Source organism: Trachurus trachurus, assembly GCF_905171665.1.
Source record: "Trachurus trachurus genome assembly, chromosome: 8".
Lineage (NCBI taxonomy): Eukaryota > Metazoa > Chordata > Actinopteri > Carangiformes > Carangidae > Trachurus > Trachurus trachurus.
Window position 1 is genome coordinate 25,558,035 of NC_139905.1, and position 20,086 is coordinate 25,578,120.

General features: G+C 42.0%; 2 protein-coding genes across 2 annotated transcripts in view; both read right to left on the minus strand.

Annotated features, from left to right (window-relative positions):
* Window positions 1-2,451: 2,451 nt before the first annotated feature.
* Window positions 2,452-3,660, minus strand: LOC310989518 (serotonin N-acetyltransferase-like; the record flags this gene model as incomplete). The annotated part of the gene is made up of 3 exons (XM_083976607.1): window positions 2,452-2,820; window positions 2,933-3,087; window positions 3,504-3,660. The coding sequence occupies 3 exons, from the start codon at window positions 3,658-3,660 to the stop codon at window positions 2,452-2,454; spliced, it is 681 nt and encodes a 226-aa protein (XP_083832733.1).
* Window positions 3,661-5,446: 1,786 nt separating this feature from the next.
* The window catches only part of LOC310990229 (myosin-10), a 58,055-nt gene continuing 43,415 nt past the window's right edge, over window positions 5,447-20,086 (minus strand). The window contains exons 16-42 of the mRNA XM_083977523.1: window positions 19,144-19,258; window positions 16,204-16,397; window positions 15,896-16,017; window positions 15,477-15,546; window positions 15,017-15,177; window positions 14,783-14,891; window positions 14,541-14,672; window positions 14,227-14,433; window positions 13,939-14,076; window positions 13,607-13,730; window positions 13,314-13,485; window positions 12,063-12,275; window positions 11,833-11,977; window positions 11,539-11,745; window positions 10,952-11,056; window positions 10,706-10,858; window positions 10,366-10,614; window positions 10,016-10,228; window positions 9,665-9,877; window positions 9,413-9,574; window positions 9,199-9,327; window positions 9,019-9,107; window positions 8,184-8,307; window positions 7,800-8,008; window positions 7,511-7,619; window positions 7,034-7,206; window positions 5,447-6,876 (exon numbers count right to left, since the gene is read on the minus strand). Coding sequence (XP_083833649.1) covers window positions 6,720-6,876; window positions 7,034-7,206; window positions 7,511-7,619; window positions 7,800-8,008; window positions 8,184-8,307; window positions 9,019-9,107; window positions 9,199-9,327; window positions 9,413-9,574; window positions 9,665-9,877; window positions 10,016-10,228; window positions 10,366-10,614; window positions 10,706-10,858; window positions 10,952-11,056; window positions 11,539-11,745; window positions 11,833-11,977; window positions 12,063-12,275; window positions 13,314-13,485; window positions 13,607-13,730; window positions 13,939-14,076; window positions 14,227-14,433; window positions 14,541-14,672; window positions 14,783-14,891; window positions 15,017-15,177; window positions 15,477-15,546; window positions 15,896-16,017; window positions 16,204-16,397; window positions 19,144-19,258 — 4,194 coding nt within the window. The 3' untranslated portion in view covers window positions 5,447-6,719. The remainder of the gene's footprint in view (window positions 6,877-7,033; window positions 7,207-7,510; window positions 7,620-7,799; window positions 8,009-8,183; window positions 8,308-9,018; window positions 9,108-9,198; window positions 9,328-9,412; window positions 9,575-9,664; window positions 9,878-10,015; window positions 10,229-10,365; window positions 10,615-10,705; window positions 10,859-10,951; window positions 11,057-11,538; window positions 11,746-11,832; window positions 11,978-12,062; window positions 12,276-13,313; window positions 13,486-13,606; window positions 13,731-13,938; window positions 14,077-14,226; window positions 14,434-14,540; window positions 14,673-14,782; window positions 14,892-15,016; window positions 15,178-15,476; window positions 15,547-15,895; window positions 16,018-16,203; window positions 16,398-19,143; window positions 19,259-20,086) is intronic.

The window sequence follows — 20,086 nt, forward strand, 5'->3', positions numbered from 1 at the left end:
CGCAAATCACTTTCTTTCTTTTCATTTTTAAGTAGGTTTTTATAGCAAAGGGTACAACCTTTGGTCTTGAATCAAATAGCAGATTCTGGGATGTTTCTCCTTTTCTAGTCTTTAGTGACTCAGTGCATGTATGATGACTGCCTTCCTGGTGATAAAAAAAAAAGAAAAAAGCCTGCAAAATAACAACATTATTACAGCAGCATCACATATAGTAGACATGGAAACATAAGTGGCTCATTTGCACTGACTGGACAACTGGCTGGAGTGATGTACTGTATGTGATAATTGGCAGCTTCTTGTTGTTTTGCCAGATTATTATTGTTATTAAACGAGGCTGTGGCGCTGATGGTTTAAACCTTGGACAATGAGCATTTGCACATTTTCTCTTATTCATTCTGTCTATGAATGATGATGATGAAGCCTCCTGTACGCCTGCCCTGCAATCATGCTGATGCCATATCAACTGGTGTATAAAGCTGTTTTTCAAGCGCACTGTCACATGTTCTCCTCCTCAAATGACAACATCAGGAGCAGCGACCATATTTCATTGATTTTAAATAAATGTTCCTCGATCAGACAGTATTCAGGCAGATTTTATTAATCCTGTTGGAAACTGATAATAAAAAAACAAACATAAAAGCACACACATATATATATATAGTGTGTGATTCTCAAAATAACCATCACAAGGCCCTAAAGCAATAATGGACCCCTGAATATCCAAAAATACATTTATCAAAAGTTCCATATCAGTCTGTCAGACTCTCCTGGTCTGGTCCAAACCCTCTGCCAGAGGAAATAGGCTGAATCTCTGACTTCACCGACAGCCAACTGTGCAAAGATGCCAGCTGGCTGCATCAGCTTGAAAATGAAGACGCTGCGAGCCATCTTCATCCCGCAGACACTTTCCTTCTGCAGGAGAAAATGTGGCTGAAAATGTGATAATTCCTTATCACAGTCATCCTCCCTGAAGTGCACACAAGCAAAAGGGAGTCTCAACCTGAGATATTTGAGATTTCTGAGAAGACGACACAGCTATTGTTGTTGTTTTTGTGTTGTTTTGGTTTTGTTTATCTGTTGGTGCCAAAGTTCTTATACTCAGCATCCTGCCAGGTGATCCTAGTCTGTGTGGTTGGCGTCTTTATGGAGAAGTGTGTAGTGATGGGAAGAACAAAGTCACACTAACCTGCTGCTATTTTTATTTCACTGTGGATATAGGGAGCTGCTTGATAAGAGAGGGTTTATCTCTGATTTAGTAACCTGAAATATATTCTACACATTTCATTTTTATGTATAAGAAGGTGAGTAGACAACTGTGGCACAGCGTGACGTCTAAAAATAGTGACATCAGATTTCAAGCATCCGCCCTCTCCTTACTCTGTGCTATTTGGAGTTGTGGGTCATTTTTGAGGTGATCATTTGTAAGTGCCAAGTTTGTCCTTCAGAGGAGCGGGAGCTGCTCACCCTGGCACGTTAGTGGATTAGACGTGAGGCGATGGTTGTGTCATGGATTAAAGCTCCAGTCAAGAGCATGAAGCTTCTCACTGACCGCTCTGTGCCTCCGGTTCAGGGACACATGAACACACTGGTGTTGGGACAGAACAAAGATGAAGGAGACATCTCACTACAAAGGCAGATGTTCCCTTGAGAGGATAAACGTTAGTCTCTATGTATCGTATGTGGGGGAAAAAAAGTTTTGGGAAATGATCATATTTATGATTTTTTTAGTCAAATACCTTAGAGAGGACAAATCAAAAACACAGTTATCGTTTTAAAAAAACAGTAGAAAACGTTTTATTGAAATTGTAATACTGTAACAGACACAAACTTAGAAAAAAAAAATCACAATACAAAGTCTGGCTTCACAAACTGAAACAGCTGTATGGTCTAACCAACACCCTGCAGCATATACATGTCGGTTTAAGTAAAGTCATTGGATGTGCAGTCTAACTGATGAGTGGATCCTCTTGTAAATCCTCCGATGTTTACAATAGCTAAAGCCCCTAATAGAGCTGGAGGAGCTAAAGCCTGCTGGCTGACGTCAGTCCATAGTATTGGAAAGCCCAGAAAGGTGCTAAGCAGGGGACAGCTTACTGCACAGCCACAAATCCAAATGTCTAGCACATATGCAACACATCATCAACGCAAGTTATGGTTCAACACTCTACTCTATATAGTCATCCCACAGGTGAGTCATAACAAAGTGAAGTTAATTCCATATAACACATCACATAACAGTATATAGTACATTCTTGGTTTTATTGGACACGTAAAGAGAATTGCACACAAGATGAGCTTCAGTATGAGACTAGAGAACAAAAGTCCAACAAATACGAGTAAGCAGCCACTGAGAACTGAAAACCCTGACACATCCTACAGAGAACAACACTGTTTTTTTTTTGTTTTTTGTTTTTTAAATCAAGCTGGTGTCAGTAAGAGGAAAGCAGCATGTCATACGTCAACCTGCTCATCAGTCTTTGTCAGTGGCAGAGTCAGGGAATGCTGAGGGAAACGGATCGCCTCGCTGTTGCGGCGCATGTACGCGTGGCCGCTGATCGGGTAACACATCTCTGTGAAGGTGAGGTTGGCCACGGTGATGGCGCAGCGCCCCAGCACCTTGAAGCCGGACTTGCGGTAGAAGGGAACGAGGAAGTCTTCGCACATCAGCATCGCCCGGCGCACGTTGGGCAGGCAGCGGAGGTACTGCAGGTAGCGCCACATCAGGATGGGACCTTTGCCCTGCTGCCTGAAGGTGCGGTGGACGGCGAGGACGTGGATGTGGACCGTGGAGCCGCAGGGCTTGTGGAGAGTCAGAGCATCCTGGAGCACAGTGGTTAATAGAGATAATTATTAGAGCTAATTACTGGTCACACATCTGGATTTGTTAGTGTGAGAGCGGGTGGTTAAGGTGGAGACATGCAGAACGTCTTACTGTGGTGAGTCTGTCCTGGTCCCACAGGGAGCCGATGATGAAGGCCACCAGCCGGCCCTCCTCAAACCAGCCCATGGACAGCTCCGGACACAACGTGAGGAAGTGACGCACCTCATCCAGGTGCAGGGGACAGTCACCTGACACTGAGATAAATGCTGAGAGAGAGAGAGAGAGAGAGAGAGAGAGAGAGAGAGAGAGAGAGAGAGAGAGAGAGAGAGAGAGAGAGAGAGAGAGAGAGAGAGAGAGAGAGAGAGAGAGAGAGAGAGAGAGAGAGGGAGGTTGGCCCGTGCGCAATACTGGTTTGGCACTACTTTTACGCAGTGAAAACCGCTGACTGAGCACATTACTGACTGTGGAACAACACTCACACGATGGCTCTAAAGGAGCTAAACAACCTCATCTGATCTTATCTAAAAATATATACATAATTAGTGACTGAAGTCAAAACAAAAGCAACTCTTCCAACGTGAGGGATGGTTTTACGCACAGCCTCGTAGCGCATCTGATCGCTCGGCAGAACGCCAGGGCGGATTTCTACTCTAATTCAAAACTGACAAGATCGATCACTTACCTTCTCGCTCGATTTCAAAGACGCTTATCGCATCTTGCGTGTTGAGCGGTCGGACTTCGCTGGCGGGGAGTGTGTGTCTCCTCTGGATGCCGGGCGAGACTGAAGGTGCGGACTGCATTGGCTTGATGAAAGGCTGCGCGGCCACAGCAGACATCATACGACTGGTCACCTCTCCCACCAAAAGAAACGGGTCTGGTCTCCTTCTCTCCCGCTCGAGCAGGATCACCTCGGTGGGGCCCTGCGAGGAGGACAGGGCGGTTTGTATCCGTATTTATAGAGACAGCTCTCGCCGCTGTGAATCAACGGCTGATTTGCATTTGAATATTTAATGTCAGTGAATGGATGGAGGTCACAACCGTGTCAGGCAATTTTCTCAACCCTGCAATTACCAGTGTCCATTGTTGCCGCGTGGGTTTTGTCTCTAAAACCAGTTGACAGCTTGATAAACAAATGCTTTTCACTCAACCTCAGGTCTATTTATAGCAGACTGCCACGCGCGATCACGGGGAGGGGGGTTAACACTGACCATGGAGCAATTCACTAAAGTTTTGGTAAAATGCCATTAGAATAGTTCTTCTGTATTACGAGACATCACAAGTAACTGGTCAGTGAAGTAGCGCAGCTCATTCTCTCCTCCTCCCAATATGAGATCAATAACTGAAACACTTCTCCAAGTCTATAGGACACTTACCGGAAGATGCTGAGGTGTGTGTGTCAGTGAAGCTGTGTCCTGGCTGGTCGACCGACTCTCACTCTGTCTTTGTCTCTCGTGCTTCTTCATTATGAAGTGATTATTACTATGAGTCACATGATGAAGGATTACACTCGTTGTTTCCACAACTCGGCGCATTACAGACACTTTATCTCCTCTCACACTGTGCGTGTGTGTGCGTGCGTGCGAATGTGTGTGTAGGAGAAAGTGAACACTGGATTTTGTGCGTTTTAAACTTCAATGAAGTTGATTCATTTTACTCTTGATCAGTGGAGCAGAGTTAAAATAAAAACTGCAGAACCAATGTTTTTATGTGTAGGTCAGTGATGGAGGAATGACTCAGATCCTTCACTTTGGTTAAAGTATCAATACACCAGCAAAGTTCACTGAAAGGATCAAAAGTAAAAGCACCATACTGCAGAATAATATCAAAATATTATTGTGTATGATATAGCCTATGAGACTCTTTACTTTACTTTCTACTGTATCAAAGTAGAGTTATACAACATTTACACTTAAGTAGTTTAGTCCATTGTTCTCACCCAGGGTCCATATTATCACGATGCACTGTAAATCTTCATTTTATGGATTGTAGTTGTTTTTTTGTGATAAACTGGATATGTGTGCTACTCAGTGGGTCTCAAACAGTTACAGTATTTAAATGGCACCTGTGTTTAAATGGGGAAATAACTGTTGGTGGAACTGTAAAATAACTTATAAGGCTCCAAAAAGACACTGCTTTAAATCAAAAAGACTGCATGGAGCCTAATGGTTTAATCTTGAATTGTATTTTATAAACTGACATTTTTTATTATTTAAAATCACAATTATACCGTTTCTAGAGTACCTATGTCTGTGAGATAAATGTAGTGGTGTAAATCTTGTTCTTCTGAAATGTTGTGGAGTAAAAGTGTCAAAAAAATGCAAATAGTGAAATGAAGAACAAGTACCGGTACTTCACAACTGTACTTACTTAAGGAAAAACACCCACTTCTGGTCAGAGACCTTTCTGTTTTTTGTATTTTGACTTTTGCAAAATGTAAAAACTTAAATTCAGTTGCTGTTATGTTGATTAATGTTGGTTAATTCATGATGGTGGACTGATGCACAGGTTATCACTGTGCAGGAGTTTACATTCTGCATGGAGTTTGTACCTAATACAGATGAGATATAAATACAGTACAAGTGAAATGGGCTCCATAGACTTTAATGCATTATATATAATCCCTAATAACTCATGAACTGTACATGTCATAATAATGAGTACAGTTGATCAATGTGCAATACTGAGCATTTTGAAATGAATGGAGTTTGCACTGTATACAATAGCAGATATAAATACAGTTGATGTCTATTGGATTATTTTCAAATCTTAATAACTCAAAAAGTATAAAAGTTATCCATACGAAAAGTCATAGCACCCATCTACAAAGAATCCCAAACTGTTTGACATATCAATCATCGTGGTAACATCAACGCTGGAGGAAGACATACAAATCAAAGAAAATCAGGTTTCCACGGATATCTCATTTCATATGCAAATTTATGAATATTTTATGAAAATGGTTCAATAAATGAACAGTATATGAGGCATAAATGGGTTTTGAGTTTCGAGTGAGTGAAAAAAGGCACAGAAGAAGAAGAAGTAAGCAAGAGAAGATGAGTGTGATCGCTGCTCTCACACTAAATAATTACAAGTCAACACTGACCTACTGTCAAACATTTCAGAAACCAATACTGGTCAAAGGAGCAACGTTTTGTAGCACTGAGGCGACAAGGCAGCTTACAGTCACATGTCTATATTCATATGCAAGCAAACAATCCTGGCATAGGACTGGAAAAATACTATTCAGTTACAGTTCAACTAAGAAAATAAACTGTTTGATATGATACTTAATGTTGAAGATTGATGAAAAAATAACATCAGAGGGCCGTTTGCCTTCATCAGGATCTGTTCCTTTCAAATATTGCAGTGCCATTATTTTAGCATTGGGAAGCATTTGAAACAGCTAAATACTGGTCTGACCGAGGAGGACTGCCACCCAGACACATGTGCACTGGCTGAGTGATGAGCAGCACCCGATCAGAAGATTTACTCACTTCTAACATCTGCACAAAAGGATTAGGGAGCGTTATTGAGGGTTACTGAAGTAGTGTTCACTCGACGCATGGTGGGAGTTGCTTTCATTCAGCCCTGCAGCTTCACAAGGAGGGGGTAAGGCAAAGTAGTGCTTCTTATAACCTTAAGTGGGGTAATAAAAGAGAGCGTTGGGGGTCCAACTGCTGGTGTCTGCTAAGGTTTAGGGTTAAGGATAAAGGTCAGGGATATGGGGTGCTTGTGTTTAGGTCATGCTGTGTGCGGTTTGGAGGGAGCAGATCTGTCCAGACAGGGGCTGAAGTGGCCAAGAGGGAAAGACGAGGGTTCCCTATTCAAGCTGGGGGGGAGGGGGGTGTTGATACGTAGATGGGAGAGCAGCAGCAGCAAGTGGAAGGCTTCTGCTCTTCTACTCCGGCTGTGGCGCTGGTGTCTCATTGGCATTGTTGTCAGTGATCTTGTTTTCCAACTCATCGTCAGACAGAAGGTCCAAGGAGGAGGATCCCTCCACCTGCAGCGGACGTCTGCCTGAGCGACTGGACGAGAAGCTGATGGGGCCGCCACGCCTGCAACGAGGAGGACAAGGAGGAATGGAGGTGAAGTTTTGGACATCAGGGGCAGAAAAAGAAGCAAACATCTGGGAATATAGCTTGTCTGAAAAGGAGAATATAAAGATAAATTATGAGTGTCAGGTAGCGGATGCTTCCGTCGACCACACCGTACCTCAGGCGGTTCTTGAGTGTGTGGACCTCGCGGCTCAGACCTTCGCTGGCTTCGGTGGCGTCGTCCAGCTCCCTCTGTAGTTTCCTGCGCGAGGCGTTGGCTCTCGTGGCCTCCTCCTCAGCCTCCTCCAGCTGACGCTTCAGCTGCTTCATGCGAGAGTTCGCCTTTTCCACCTTCACACACACACACAAGGAGAAAAAACATTACAAGAAACATAAAACATGCTCAAATACCCATTTTCTAAACTTGCTTGGATATGTTGAGATTTTGCAGCAGTTTTTAGTGACTGATGTTTCATGATTAAACTGTGTCACAGTTTCTTTTACAGCTCATACATCCCAGTGAAAACATGTACTTAAAGACCAAGATCAGATGCAAAATGTGTTTGGAATTAGTTCTTTTGATGAAGTTTGTAGAGGCATGTTTTGAACTAAGGTGCATGAAAACAGCAAATCATATCAGATGTGACAAACTTACTTGTTCTTTAAACTGGTCGGCATGGCGACGCTCATCCTCCACCTGCATGCAGACCTCCTTCAGCTTCTTCTCGGTCCTCCTCACTATCTTGTTGGCTGTGGCTCGTTCCCTTCAATAAAGATGGTCACAGAGGGATTAATGTATGATGTAGTACACCAACATGTTACTTTTAACTGTCTACAACTCAATTCTCCTCTCATTCAGTTTTAACCCTGTTATTGTTTCTAAAAGAGCTCCTCTGATAATGTTGATCAGTTGAAGCAGGGGAAAGACTGCATAGCATTCTCACTTGGCCTCCTGCTCCAGCTGTTCCTCCAGCTGTGCTATCTTGGCCTCCAGGGCAGTGATGGAGGCCTTGAACCTGTTCTTCACTGAACCCTCCAGCTCGCCCAGTTTGGCCCGAAGCTCCTTGTTTTGACGCTCCAGTTGCTGGCGAGCGTTTTCGCTCTTCTGGGCCGTGCTGCGCTCTGCACTCAACTCTGTGGTCAGTGTGTCCACCTGGGAGGAGGGGAGGGGGAGGGGTCACGGATAGAGGAGGAGTGAAGGTGTAGTGTGTGCAGTGACAAAGAAAAAAAGCATGTCCTATTAAAATTCTTACAAATCACAATCTATTGATAAGAACCTGGATCAATAGAGATGATCAATAAGGTGCTTTTCCACTATTACATCATACCTGCATGGTCGTCTTCCTGAAGCGGTCGTTGAGCAGCTCCATGTTCCCCTGCTCCTCCTCCAGCTCCTCCTCCAGCTGGGCGATACGAGCCTCCAGCCTCCTCTTCTCATCCATCAGAGCCGACCTGACACACAAAGACCACGAGATGTCAGAGAAGAAACATCAACATCAAAATGTGACTCCTCTGTCTGTTTGACAAAGAAGCTGCCTAGAAATGATCAATATTGATTCAGGATTTTAATCAGACTATTATGGCTGTAGCTTCTTCTGCCAGTTCGCAACTTACAGGAAGAACAGTGTACAGGTTGTTAATGAGATGATTCTTGGACTCACTGTGAAGAAAAATCCTTATTATATCTTATTAAATCTAATTTGGAGGATTTACTTTAAAAAAATCTTACTTAACAATGTAGAAACAGGATAATGATAGAGACTGGATGATACTTTGATTATACATTATTGGATGACATTTTGACTGTAATTTAATTTAGGCTGCTATTGTAAAATAATATATATTTGTCTTTTTCTGTCAGTACTAATTTTGTTATTACGGTATTTGTATTTCATTGGCCAAGGAAATACATCATTGGTATATTGTAATATCATGGACTTGACAGCTACACATATTTTGTTGTTGTTCACTTGATAACTCTGTTCTCTTTTAAAAGAGCCACGTTGATAAGCCTACTATGCCTGGAAAATGAAATAATTTTGGTGTGCAAAATAAATAATAGTGCAGTAATGTTTAATACAAGAAATGTGACCTAGTATTATAACTACCTCTCTCTGTTTTCATGCATCTGTTGACAGATACTGTGATGTGAGTGGAACCTACTTTCCAGAGGTGCTGTTCGAGATCTCATCTTGCAGCTCATCCCGTTCCTGCTCTGCGTGGCGTCGGCCCCTCTCAGACGCTGCCAGGTCCTGCAGAGACAAGAGTCATCAGATGAAACAATAAATATCGTATTCTATCACCCTTCAATCAACAGCCCAGGACCCTCCCATCATCCTTTACCTCATGTAGCTGAACAATCTCAGCCTCCAGACTTTTGAGTTTCTTCTCATTTTCCTTGGATATGGCAAAAATATCATCTCTGGACGCTCGGGCGTCTTCCAGCTCCCTCTGGTAGTCCTTCATCTGGGCCTGATGGTACGAATAAACAAAGAGGTATGAATGGTTGAATCAATGTACAACCCATAATCGATTCAAACATGTATCAAATCTGCACCTGTAACTTGCGCAGCTGTTTGATGGCTTCATCTCGGGCCTTGTTGGCTCCCTCTATGTGACCCTCTATGTCCTTCAAATCCATCTCCAGTTTCTTCTTGGCCGCCACAGCCAGACCTCTTTGCTTCCTTTCATCCTCCAACTCCGCCTCCATCTCTCGCACCTGGAAGGAGGAGCCAGTACAGATCTTTAGTCTGATGGGATCTAACTGTTGTTACAATGTTGCTCTTCAGTGTCGAGTGTTATTCTGCACCTGTTTGACCAGCGCTCTCTTCTTCTCATCGTTCTGGTCGTCGCGACCCTGAAGGTCTCTCTCATACTGGGCCTTCATGGCCTGCATGTTGACCTCCAAACGCAGCTTGGCGTCTTCTGTGGCCTGCAGCTCGTCCTCCAGCTCCTCCAGCTGAGTCTTCATCTCCTCCAGCTGCTGCTCCAGAGTGCGTTTGGACTTCTCCAGCTCATGGACCTGACAGGGAGAAGATAGAGAGAACGCTTGGTGAAATTACTGCTCTACTGTCAGATGTACAGTGGGGTCCAAAAAGAGGTCCCAGAATATATATAGTATGTATGTATATTTATGTACTTAGTTGACCCTAATACTTACATTCTTGCCCACATCGTCCTTTGAGCTCATCAGATCTTCCATTTCAGCGCGGAGCTGCTTGTTGACCCTCTCCAGCTCCTCTTTGGCCTCCAGAGCCTCGTCCAGAGCTCTGGTCATGGACAGAGCTTTTGTCTCCTTTTCTCTGGCCTCAGCTTCAGCACGGTCGCGTTCCTCAGCATAGCGAGCTGAGATGCTCTTCTCTTCAGCTAGCATCTATGAAGGAGGACATCAGATTACAAAGTGAAATTTTATGAAAGTTATATTAGTTATCTAAAACCACCTTACTCAATCCAAAGTTATTTTCCAGAAAACCTTTCAGAATCTCCCAAACCAACTTTGGGCATCCTCACCTGGTCAAACTTCTTTTGCTTCTTTTCCAGGTTGGAGACAATTTGTCGCTGGTGATCCAGGTCAACAGTTAGATCATCGAGCTCCTGCTGCAGACGAGTCTTTGTCTTCTCCATCTTTTCAAAGGCGATGGTTTTCTCTTCCAGACGCTGGGAGCCAAGCTCCATGTCCTTCTGCAGCTTCTTCTTCACCTCCTCCAGGCTCTCTATTGTTCCAACATCATCCTCCAGCTTCTTCTTGCTCTCTGAAAACTATCAACAAAAAAAGCAAGAGCCTGAATTTAAAAAAAAAATCACAGAAATATTTGAATTATTGTTTTTCTAATAGAAGCAAATGTCCTACCTGAGCCTGTAGGGTCAACAATTGTTTCTCCAGATTCTTGCGCGCCTCCTCGTCCTCCTCCTGCTGCTCCTGCACAGCGTTCTTCTCCTCCTCCAGCTGCCGTATACGACTGCTGAGGTTCAGTTTCTGACGCGTCTCTTCCTGGAGCAGCTCCTGCAGGAGAAACATTTGTTCAAAAGTTAGTACAACAGAAAGCATTCACTAAAACTGCCTTGATAATTAAAATTCAGAGATCCTGTACATCACCTGTGAGTCCTGCAGCTGACTCTCCAGTCCGGCCACATCCTTGGTCATCTTGATCCCCTTCCTCTCTGAATCTTCCAGCAAGGCTGACACATTGTCCAACTCAGTCTGCATGGATACATTATAATACAATTTACACTGTAATAACAAATGCTTGTTGATTCAGAAATAATATATGAAGGAGAATAAAATTTGTTTTGAGTAAGGATGGTCATTTTGAAATGTATTCCTGAACATTAGCTGAGACTCATTAAGTGACTGTTCACTGACAAGATTAGGATGTAATGTTTTAAATAGATTAGTCTCTGTAAACAAAACACATGTATGTTGTATCAAAATGAGGAGCAAATATTGACCAGATGTTCTAATAACAGATTAATGACACAAGGACACATTGACATCAACCAGACTATTAATGAAATCCTTATTGTCAGTTAACAGTAGAGATAAGACAATTATGAATAACATTAAGCAATAGCATGAGCATTATGTGATTTCAAAGGGTCCATTCATTAAATAAAACCATTTTCTGGTTGTATTCATTACCAAAACAAAACACTTGCTGCATTGTTTGCATCCACTCTAGTCACCTGCAGTTTGTGCATGCGGTCACCCAGTTCTCCCTTGGCTCTCTCTCCCTCGGTGACTCTGGCCATGAACTCCTGCAGCTGAGACTCCAGTTTCTTCCTCTTGTGCTCAGACTCCGTCTTTGCCTGCTGCAGGCCCTTGACCTCACTGGCCAGCTCCTTGTTGGCAGTCTCCTGGCTCTGCTTGGTCTTCTCCAGGTTAGCCTTAAACTACAGGTAATGAACAATAAACATCAGTGGGTTTTTTGGGGATTTGATTTCTTGTGACATTAGATCAACTGTGGAAAAGGATGTTACCCTCTTGGCTTGTTCCAGCTGTTCAGACAGCTCTTCCAAGGAAGTGCCATGTCTCTGCCGCATCTCCTGGATCTGAGACTCGTGGTTTTTAGTCTCCTCATCGAGAGCCTTCTTCAGTTCCGCAACCTCCTGTTCACGCTTTGTCCTACAGAGAACAGGGACACAAAAAAAAGTCAGAACTTTCCTGTTGGTTTCAACAATTACACTCAAAATGCAGTGCAGTACTGTACCTTAGCTCCTGCTGGGCAGCTGTCGTATCCAGGGTGTCTTCTAGTTCCGTTTTAAGGGCCTCAAGTTCTTCACTCAAGTCCCTCTTGAGTTTCTCTGCCTTGTTCCTGGCCTGTTTCTCTGACTCCATGTCCTCCTGCAGCTCAGACAGCTGGGCCTGCAGCTCCCTCACCTGCTTCAGAGCATTGTTCTTCTGGCTAACCTCGTCCTCACCCCTGTTTTACACCAAGAGCAGTGAAGAACATACCACAAAAGCTCAGATAGAAATTGGACACAAAATTGCAGCAGTAGGGATGTCACGATTACTTGTTTTCACAATTAATCGCGGTATTAAACGCCACAATTAATTAATTCATTTAATTAATTGGGGGATTAATAATTGGTCATATATTATTAGATACTATATTTGATTTTACACATTCATAGTGTTGTGAAATTAATTAATGCATAATAATCGTGATAATCGTAACACCGTGATTATTTTTCTGACAATAATCGTGCCAAGAAAATTTGTAATCGTGACATCCCTATGCAACAGTGATGGTATATGACAAAAAATATATAAAATGCCATCAGACAGACTACTCAATAATTTAGAAACATATACGACCACAACACCTCATGAAAGTATTTGCAGTTTTCCTTTAAATTCAATTCAATTTTATTTCTCCTGTGTTAATCATTAATAATAAATAATAGGATATTCAAAAACTCTCAGCCCCTGCAGTGGACTAATACACATCATCTCCACTTGGTGGCAGCAGATGCAGAACTACAAGAAGCAGTTGATGCTCAGTCATTGTTTGAGGAACAGTCTTGGAGGAGCTGCATACTGTAAATGTCACTGCCTATCACGGTCCAACACACACAAATGCATATTATTACCACATAAATGACATGTACGCCAGATTTCATGCTGGTGTTGGTGAGAGTCAGTGAATAAATACGGGTGATGTCACGAAGCCAGACTGTTTTTATAGGCGCTGCTGCTGTATCTGGTGTGTGGTCAGTCCAATAAAATGCACCATATAAAATGGCAGGTGTGAATGTCTGTGTTTAGTGTGATGATCATTCTGCACAGTTATGTAGCACTTACCTCAAACTCACTCACATCATGCAGCAGAATCTCAATGACTCAATATTAAAACCCATATTTAGCTCACAAGTTATGTAATACTTGTTGGTGAACAGATTTCACTGACACTGAATAAATTTGTTCCATTCTCTTTGATAGTGGTCTCACTATTTCCTACCTAGCCTGCATCATCTGCTGCTCATCTTCCTTCTTGCTCAGTTGGAGTTTCTGCTCCTCTATCTGGCCCTGCAGCTCAGATATTTGGTCCTGGAGGTCAGTCGTCTCCCCATCCAGCTTCCTCTTTGCCTTCTCTAGCTCCTGACGAGTCTTCTCCTCCTTCTTCAGTCTCTCTGAATTAGAAAAGACAGCATATGATAACATGACAATGAGTTAACACAAAGGAAAACATTTATTTTTTATTTTTATGCGGCCTATTTATTACACTCTCTCTATTTGACTTGAGTCCTTTACCCTCCAGGTCGACCATCATCATCTCCTGCTTGTTCTTGACCTTGCCCAAGTTCTTGGCCTTCTCCTCTTCTTCAGCTAGCAACGAGGTCATCTCGTTGATTCTGTCCTCCATCAGTTTCTTTTCCTAAATGCGGGAGAGAAAGACATACAGGCAGATTAGGTGAGAGGTTAGCACAAACTTTTTTCTGTATCTTCCTGTGCAGTTAAAGTGAATACCCTGAAACCATGTGATACTCAATCATCTTTTCTTAAAAACAAGTCTTCACAATTCTACACATTTTCTCATTCAAAAAAGCCTGAAATTTGACTTTCGGAGCCTCCACTTCTCTCACCTTGTGGAACTTGGAGTTCTGGTCCTCCAGTAGCAAAATGTCCTCTTCAAATTTTTTCATTTTGGCCTCAGCGGTCACTTTCTCCAGTTGCAGCTTCTGCCTGGCAGCCTCCTCCTCATCCAACTGTTCTTCCAGGTCCTACACACACAAGTATTGAATCATGGGAGTAAACACTATTAGTAAAAAGACATTTGAAGTTACATAATTTGAGATAAAAAAAAACCCCAACATATTTCCAAAATTGGTTTTCAGTAACTATTACTTTCATGTTGCATGAGTAATGCACACCTGGATGTGGGACTGCATCTTCTTCTTCTCGTTCTGCATGCCCTGGGTTCTCTCCTCTTCTTCCTCCAGCCGGGACTCCAGGTCATGAAGGATCTCCTCCAGCTCTTGCTTTTTCGACGCTAGACGAGCTCTCATCTCCTCGGCCTCTGCAAACAGCTCTGTCTCTGCCTGCAGCTGCTCTGCTAGGATGTTTTTCTCCTCCATCAACTGCACAAACATGATGTTTAAACCTTTAAACCTTTAGTTTTTCATAACTGAAACCATGTACGTATAATTCAATATAATTTACTCTGACGACTATGGTTAGGACTGACCTGCTGGTGTTTTCTCTCCATCTCCACCAGCTCTCCCTCCACCTTGGTCTGTTTCTCCTTCACCTTGACCAACTCCTCATCTTTAGCCTGCATCTCCTCCTCCTGCCTGGTCACCTGCAGCAGAGGCTTCACCTGCGGGTGCACGTGATTGGAAAAGATTCAGTGGAGGAGGAGACAGATCATAACTGCAACATTTGATGGCCTTTATCCCCTGGGTCAACCACATACACACTAACACACACCTTGGTGAAGAGTCTCCACCACTGCCAGTGACGCAGCTTTAGATAGGCAGCACAATTTCTCTGGAGAACTTTCAGAGCACTGAGCTGCTGCTGCTTCTTTGCAAAAGCCCTGCAGAGTTTAAAAAGAGGGGAGGAAAACAAAGACTAGGTGAGACAACAGTGAAATAAATGTTTTCTTTTTTAATCAAATACATAGAAATGAGGAGCACTCAGCAGTGGCAGAGCAGCTCTTACTTGCGTGCCAGATAACCTCGACAGACAGCTTGGAAATAGATGATAATGTCAGTGATCTTCAGGTCCCTCTCCTCCTCCAAGTGAGCCAGGACTCCGGCCCTGAAGAAGATCTTACTCTGGCCAATACGAAATAGGTTACTGTCCAGCTCCAGGGCTTGAATCTGCCAAAGAGAAAGAGACATAAAAGGTAAAGAGATGTTCAACTTAATAGACACCCCTTGTTATGCAACAGGCAGGAATTAAGGGGAAACAATAAAATAAACTTTATATTTAGATTTCTTGTGTAAACACAATGTGATTCTTAGTCTTATTTATTCTGTACTCTCAAACGATAAACATACAGTCTGCCTCACAATGAGAAAACCATAATAAAAGAAGCCTCTTGTTTGAAATGAGACCTCTGAGGCAGCAGTCAAGATTGTTTACACTTTTTCTAAACTGAGACTGCTCAAGGCCTTACCATTCTCTCACAGGCCTGCTTGCCATCCATGAAGCCTTTGGGAATGGCGTTCGGAGTGAGGATCTCATACCTGGACAAAGAGCAGAGATGACATAGAGTCATTAGGATAGTTTTACAAGCTAAAACTAGAGGTGGCAAAAGTCTTTCTCAAAAGATACAGACTTTATTATGAGACTCACAAGATCAATCTACACAAAGCATAGTGCTCGACCTCTGAGAGCTGCATATTGTATATTAAACACTGTAGTAGTACTCTGTCTTGTATGTGCAACAGATTTGTTTCTAACAATAATATATTCTTATATTATCCAATTTTTATCATGGTGTTTTAAAAATAAGTCAAATGACATGCTTAATATTATAGTTTAAATTATCTAAACCAAAACAGGAAATGCGGTAAATGAGAGGCGAAACATTACCTCTGTCTGAACTCCTGGAAGACGATGCGGTTGGGGAAACCCTGTCTGCAGATACGGATCCCCTCCAGCACACCGTTACACCTCAGCTGATCCAGAACCAGGTGGGGGTCCAGTTTACCGGCCTGTGAGTGGAGGAAGAGGAGGCCACTACAGTGAGTTCAAGTGCATCTCATCAAAAACCCAACTCAAGATTACATAACTGCACATAATTCAACAATCTCACAAAGTGTATTAACATGGTGACAGAAGTGTGATGAAGATAAAGTCAATTCAGAGAAAGAATAGTGATAATGAAATGAGGGACTTGCCCGTTTTTCATGGTTGGGGATGATGCAGCGGACAAAGTTGGGGTTGGTGTTTCTCAGTGTGGCCATCAGTTTCGACAACTGCTCCTTGTACAGTTGTCCCACGGTGCGGAACATGCCCTTCTTAGTCTTGTAGGCGGCACCGAACGCCGTCTCATTCATGCCTGCAACCTGGTCCAGACCCACGATCCGATCGACTGGTGATGAAATGTGAGGTGAAGAGAAAGAGAGATAGTTATATTAATGGAGGAATACATGTGTTTTTTCTGATGCTGGTTTCACTGATAGATTTGTTAAGATATCTTCAAAGTACAGAATTAAAGAGCTGCATACTTACATAAAAACAGAAAAAAGACAACCACTTTGCTTTTATTGGTTTTTACATCAAATCTGAATATTCATCAGGAAAAGTTGCCAATAAACATTGATGAGTTCAACTGAGCAGGATTTGCTCTTTTCTATTTTCATGATAAAGCATGAAGACAAACTGATGCAACACAACATGTACACAACATGTTGCAGACACACAGTGCTGCTTTCTGTCGGCCGGTCATCTCATCAACAGGCCTTTAATCAAACATGATTTGAAGCAGGATCTAGTTGATTTGAGTCAATCAGACAGCAGTAAAATGTTTCACAGTCAGGAAAGTGAAAAAAAAAACTTCATTAAATATGTAGAACACATTATATGATGTCATAACAGGGGAATACTCAGACTATTTCATATCAACCACTAAATTATTACTAAAACAATCACAAAAAGCAAACTGAATATATGAGTATTATACCCAGTACTAACCCAGTGACTTATTTCTTGTTGGGTATAATATGAATGAAAATTTTTGGCCACACCAGACCAGTGTTGTTTTCCCTCAACTGCAGTATGTAAGCCTTCTATGTGGCCTATAAAGAGTATGGTCTATAGCTGCTCTATTTGTCAGGTACCTCACTCCTGATGTGATCTGGTGGTATATAAATAAAACAGACAATTGAAAACTTAATATTTAACTTAAGCATTCACTGATGGTACAAAATGTAATTCCCACAACATTAATAAACCAAAGCATACACTATTCTAGACAACAAAGACAAAAAATACAAATAGAAACCTTGTGTATTTTTGGCACCCATTTCCCAAAAATCAACATTGTTTGAATTTAAATGAAAACTGGACGATAACTGTTTTAAGTCATCCCTATGATAAGATTTTCCCTGTCAAAACCCACAAATGGAAAACAGTTCAGCAACTCTGCCTCTCCTCTGTGCTCCTCCTTTCGTAGAAAAAAGATTAATGACAGAGTTGGATTAGATAACTGGCATGTGGATTCCTCAGATGTTCCACTCTCTCTGTACATATAAATGTCTGCTCTGAGTAAACAGGAACTTGAATCAATGGATCCACTGATCCTCCTCGTGTTTGGTCACTGTCATTTCTTTCCATCTGCTGTCATACCCTAGCTTAAGACTGAATGCAAAAAAAGATTATATAGTCACTGGGATATCTTTAAATAGATCTGTATCAGTGGAGTCAGAGGACTGCTAATCACTGCATCATTTGAAATGTTTAGGTGTGATGACGGCCTCTTTAGTCACAGTGGGCCACCAAATCAATCTACCTATTGTGCCTTTTCTGGTCAACCAAAATGGCTCAGGCCCTATAAGCAGCAGCAGGCAAACATTCATTGATAATATCTATCATAATATCTATGTATTTATTATTTTGTCAATGATTGTATTGTATCTTTTTTTCCTTTAAAACATTTGTTCCCATGATTACAAGCTAAATAAATAAAAAAAAACCTCCTGGTTAATTATCCCAGCAAATGTCATTAGTAAGCTACCAGTATTGATAGTTGAATAGACCTTTTTAGTATTTTATAGAGGTTTTAAACACAGCAGCAGTGCAGCCATGCAAAGCCAGAGGGGAGCTTTCAGAGGGGTGCATACTGCAGCCATGACAAGACAAGGAACCAATGAGCCCTCCAGTGGCGAGGATGAAGAGAAGCCAGTGGTACATGAAGTAGTTTACGTGTTACTATCATTCACCTGGAGCTTCATGGAGCCCAGACACATTGTCATAGAAAGAAGCTCTCTGAAACGTCTGAATGTCTACAGCAACAGAGACACAGACACAGGAAGAAGACAGGAGAGTGAGAGAGAAAAAGACTACATGCAAACACACACATACAACCCATCACACCACACACCCACACAAACGTTCACAAGCATTGATTAGCTATTAAAAAAAGAGGATTAAAGAGTAAATGTCAGTTCATCTACTGTCATACTACAGGTGCATGCATGTTATCAAAACCTTATCATTTAAAGCAAGTGTTGAGTTATCACAGATGACCGCTGCTCTGGGGAAAGATTAGTCCAGAAAGTGTTATAAAGCCATTTTGCTTCCCTTTTGACCTTTTGCTGATTCCATAAAAATACATAATTAATGACAAATTAAAATAAGGATAATGACGGCCATGGTTCCCATCTGACTGAAATATTAACAGTGCACTTAAAGGATAGGAACATACAGGATTAACAATGAATCACTGAGTGTCCTGGGCTGTGGTTTTCCCTCTAACACTTGGGTGTTTTTGCTCATCTCACATTAAACCAGTGAAGCACACTGCTAGATAAAACTTACAGAGGGGGTCTGGGAGAGGAGCGAGGGTAACTTTCTCCTTTTTATTAGATCAGTGAAAAGATTTTTATAACAGAGTTTTAATCTGCTTTGTGAGAATAAACCCAAAAGCGATAAGGGAAAGAAAGACTTTATTTATGTGTCTAATTTGTCCAATGTCTGCTGCACTGTGTAACATCCTTCTGGACTTCTGGAAAAATGCAGGTCCATTAGAATTTCTTAGCTGATAAACATATACTGTGTAACAATATACTTTTGTTCTTCTAAAAACTTGAAGAGCTCCTGCTCAGAAAGTGACTCACCATCTTTCCAGAGCTCAGCCACAAACTTGTCGGTTGACTGGTGCAGCAGCGTGGCCACATTGTCATTTAGGGGATCCATGTTCTTCATGAGCCATTCATCAGCTTTATAGTCCACCTACGGAAACAATTCCTCAGTATTATTTTAAGATTAAGTTATATGGCATTTTTATTTCCTCCAAAGTCCCAGATGAAATTGTATTTTTTTTTATATATATAATAAATGACAGATGAAAATTATTTGAAGGTAGTTGCCGGCTAAGTTACAATATGCTGTATACACCCACAAAAAAGCAAAACCACTCTGCATTAAACCAGATTTCCTTTTTGGACAATATCTCATCCAATCTCTTTCCGCTGTTTTACTCTTATACCCCAGTGACAGCAGTGTAAAAGAAAAAATGCTTTCAAAATACATTTTTTGATTATTGGCTTTCAGCCTCTGATTACTGCCGCTGGTCTGTTGCTTCACCTGTCTGTAACAGTCCGTGTTAACTGACAGCTAGATCTGGCTCGTAGTGTTTCCAAACCATGCAGCCGTTGTTTGGACTTGGAGGCAGTGCCAGATGTGCTGTATGAGCAGACTATACAGTGAGTAGTAGAGAGTTCAGCAAATCAGATCAAACAATCACATTTAATACTGAACCAAGAAGACTCATTGTATGGGGGTGAAAGACGTTGAGTTATTTGGACATTACATTTGACTGACAGCACAGTCGGTTCAAACTGGAACCTATCGTGTTGATGCGATTAGTTTCTGTAACATGATGATAACTTTGACTTGTATGTGTTTTTCAAACGTCTAACATACTATGAGGAGTGTTGGATTAGAGGAGAGCATAACAAGTAACTGACATGGTCAGCAACCTGAGAGGAGGAATGTAAGATCTCCATATGGCTTTCATCAGAATCCTGGAAAAGCAAACTCACAGTGTTTGCACTTATT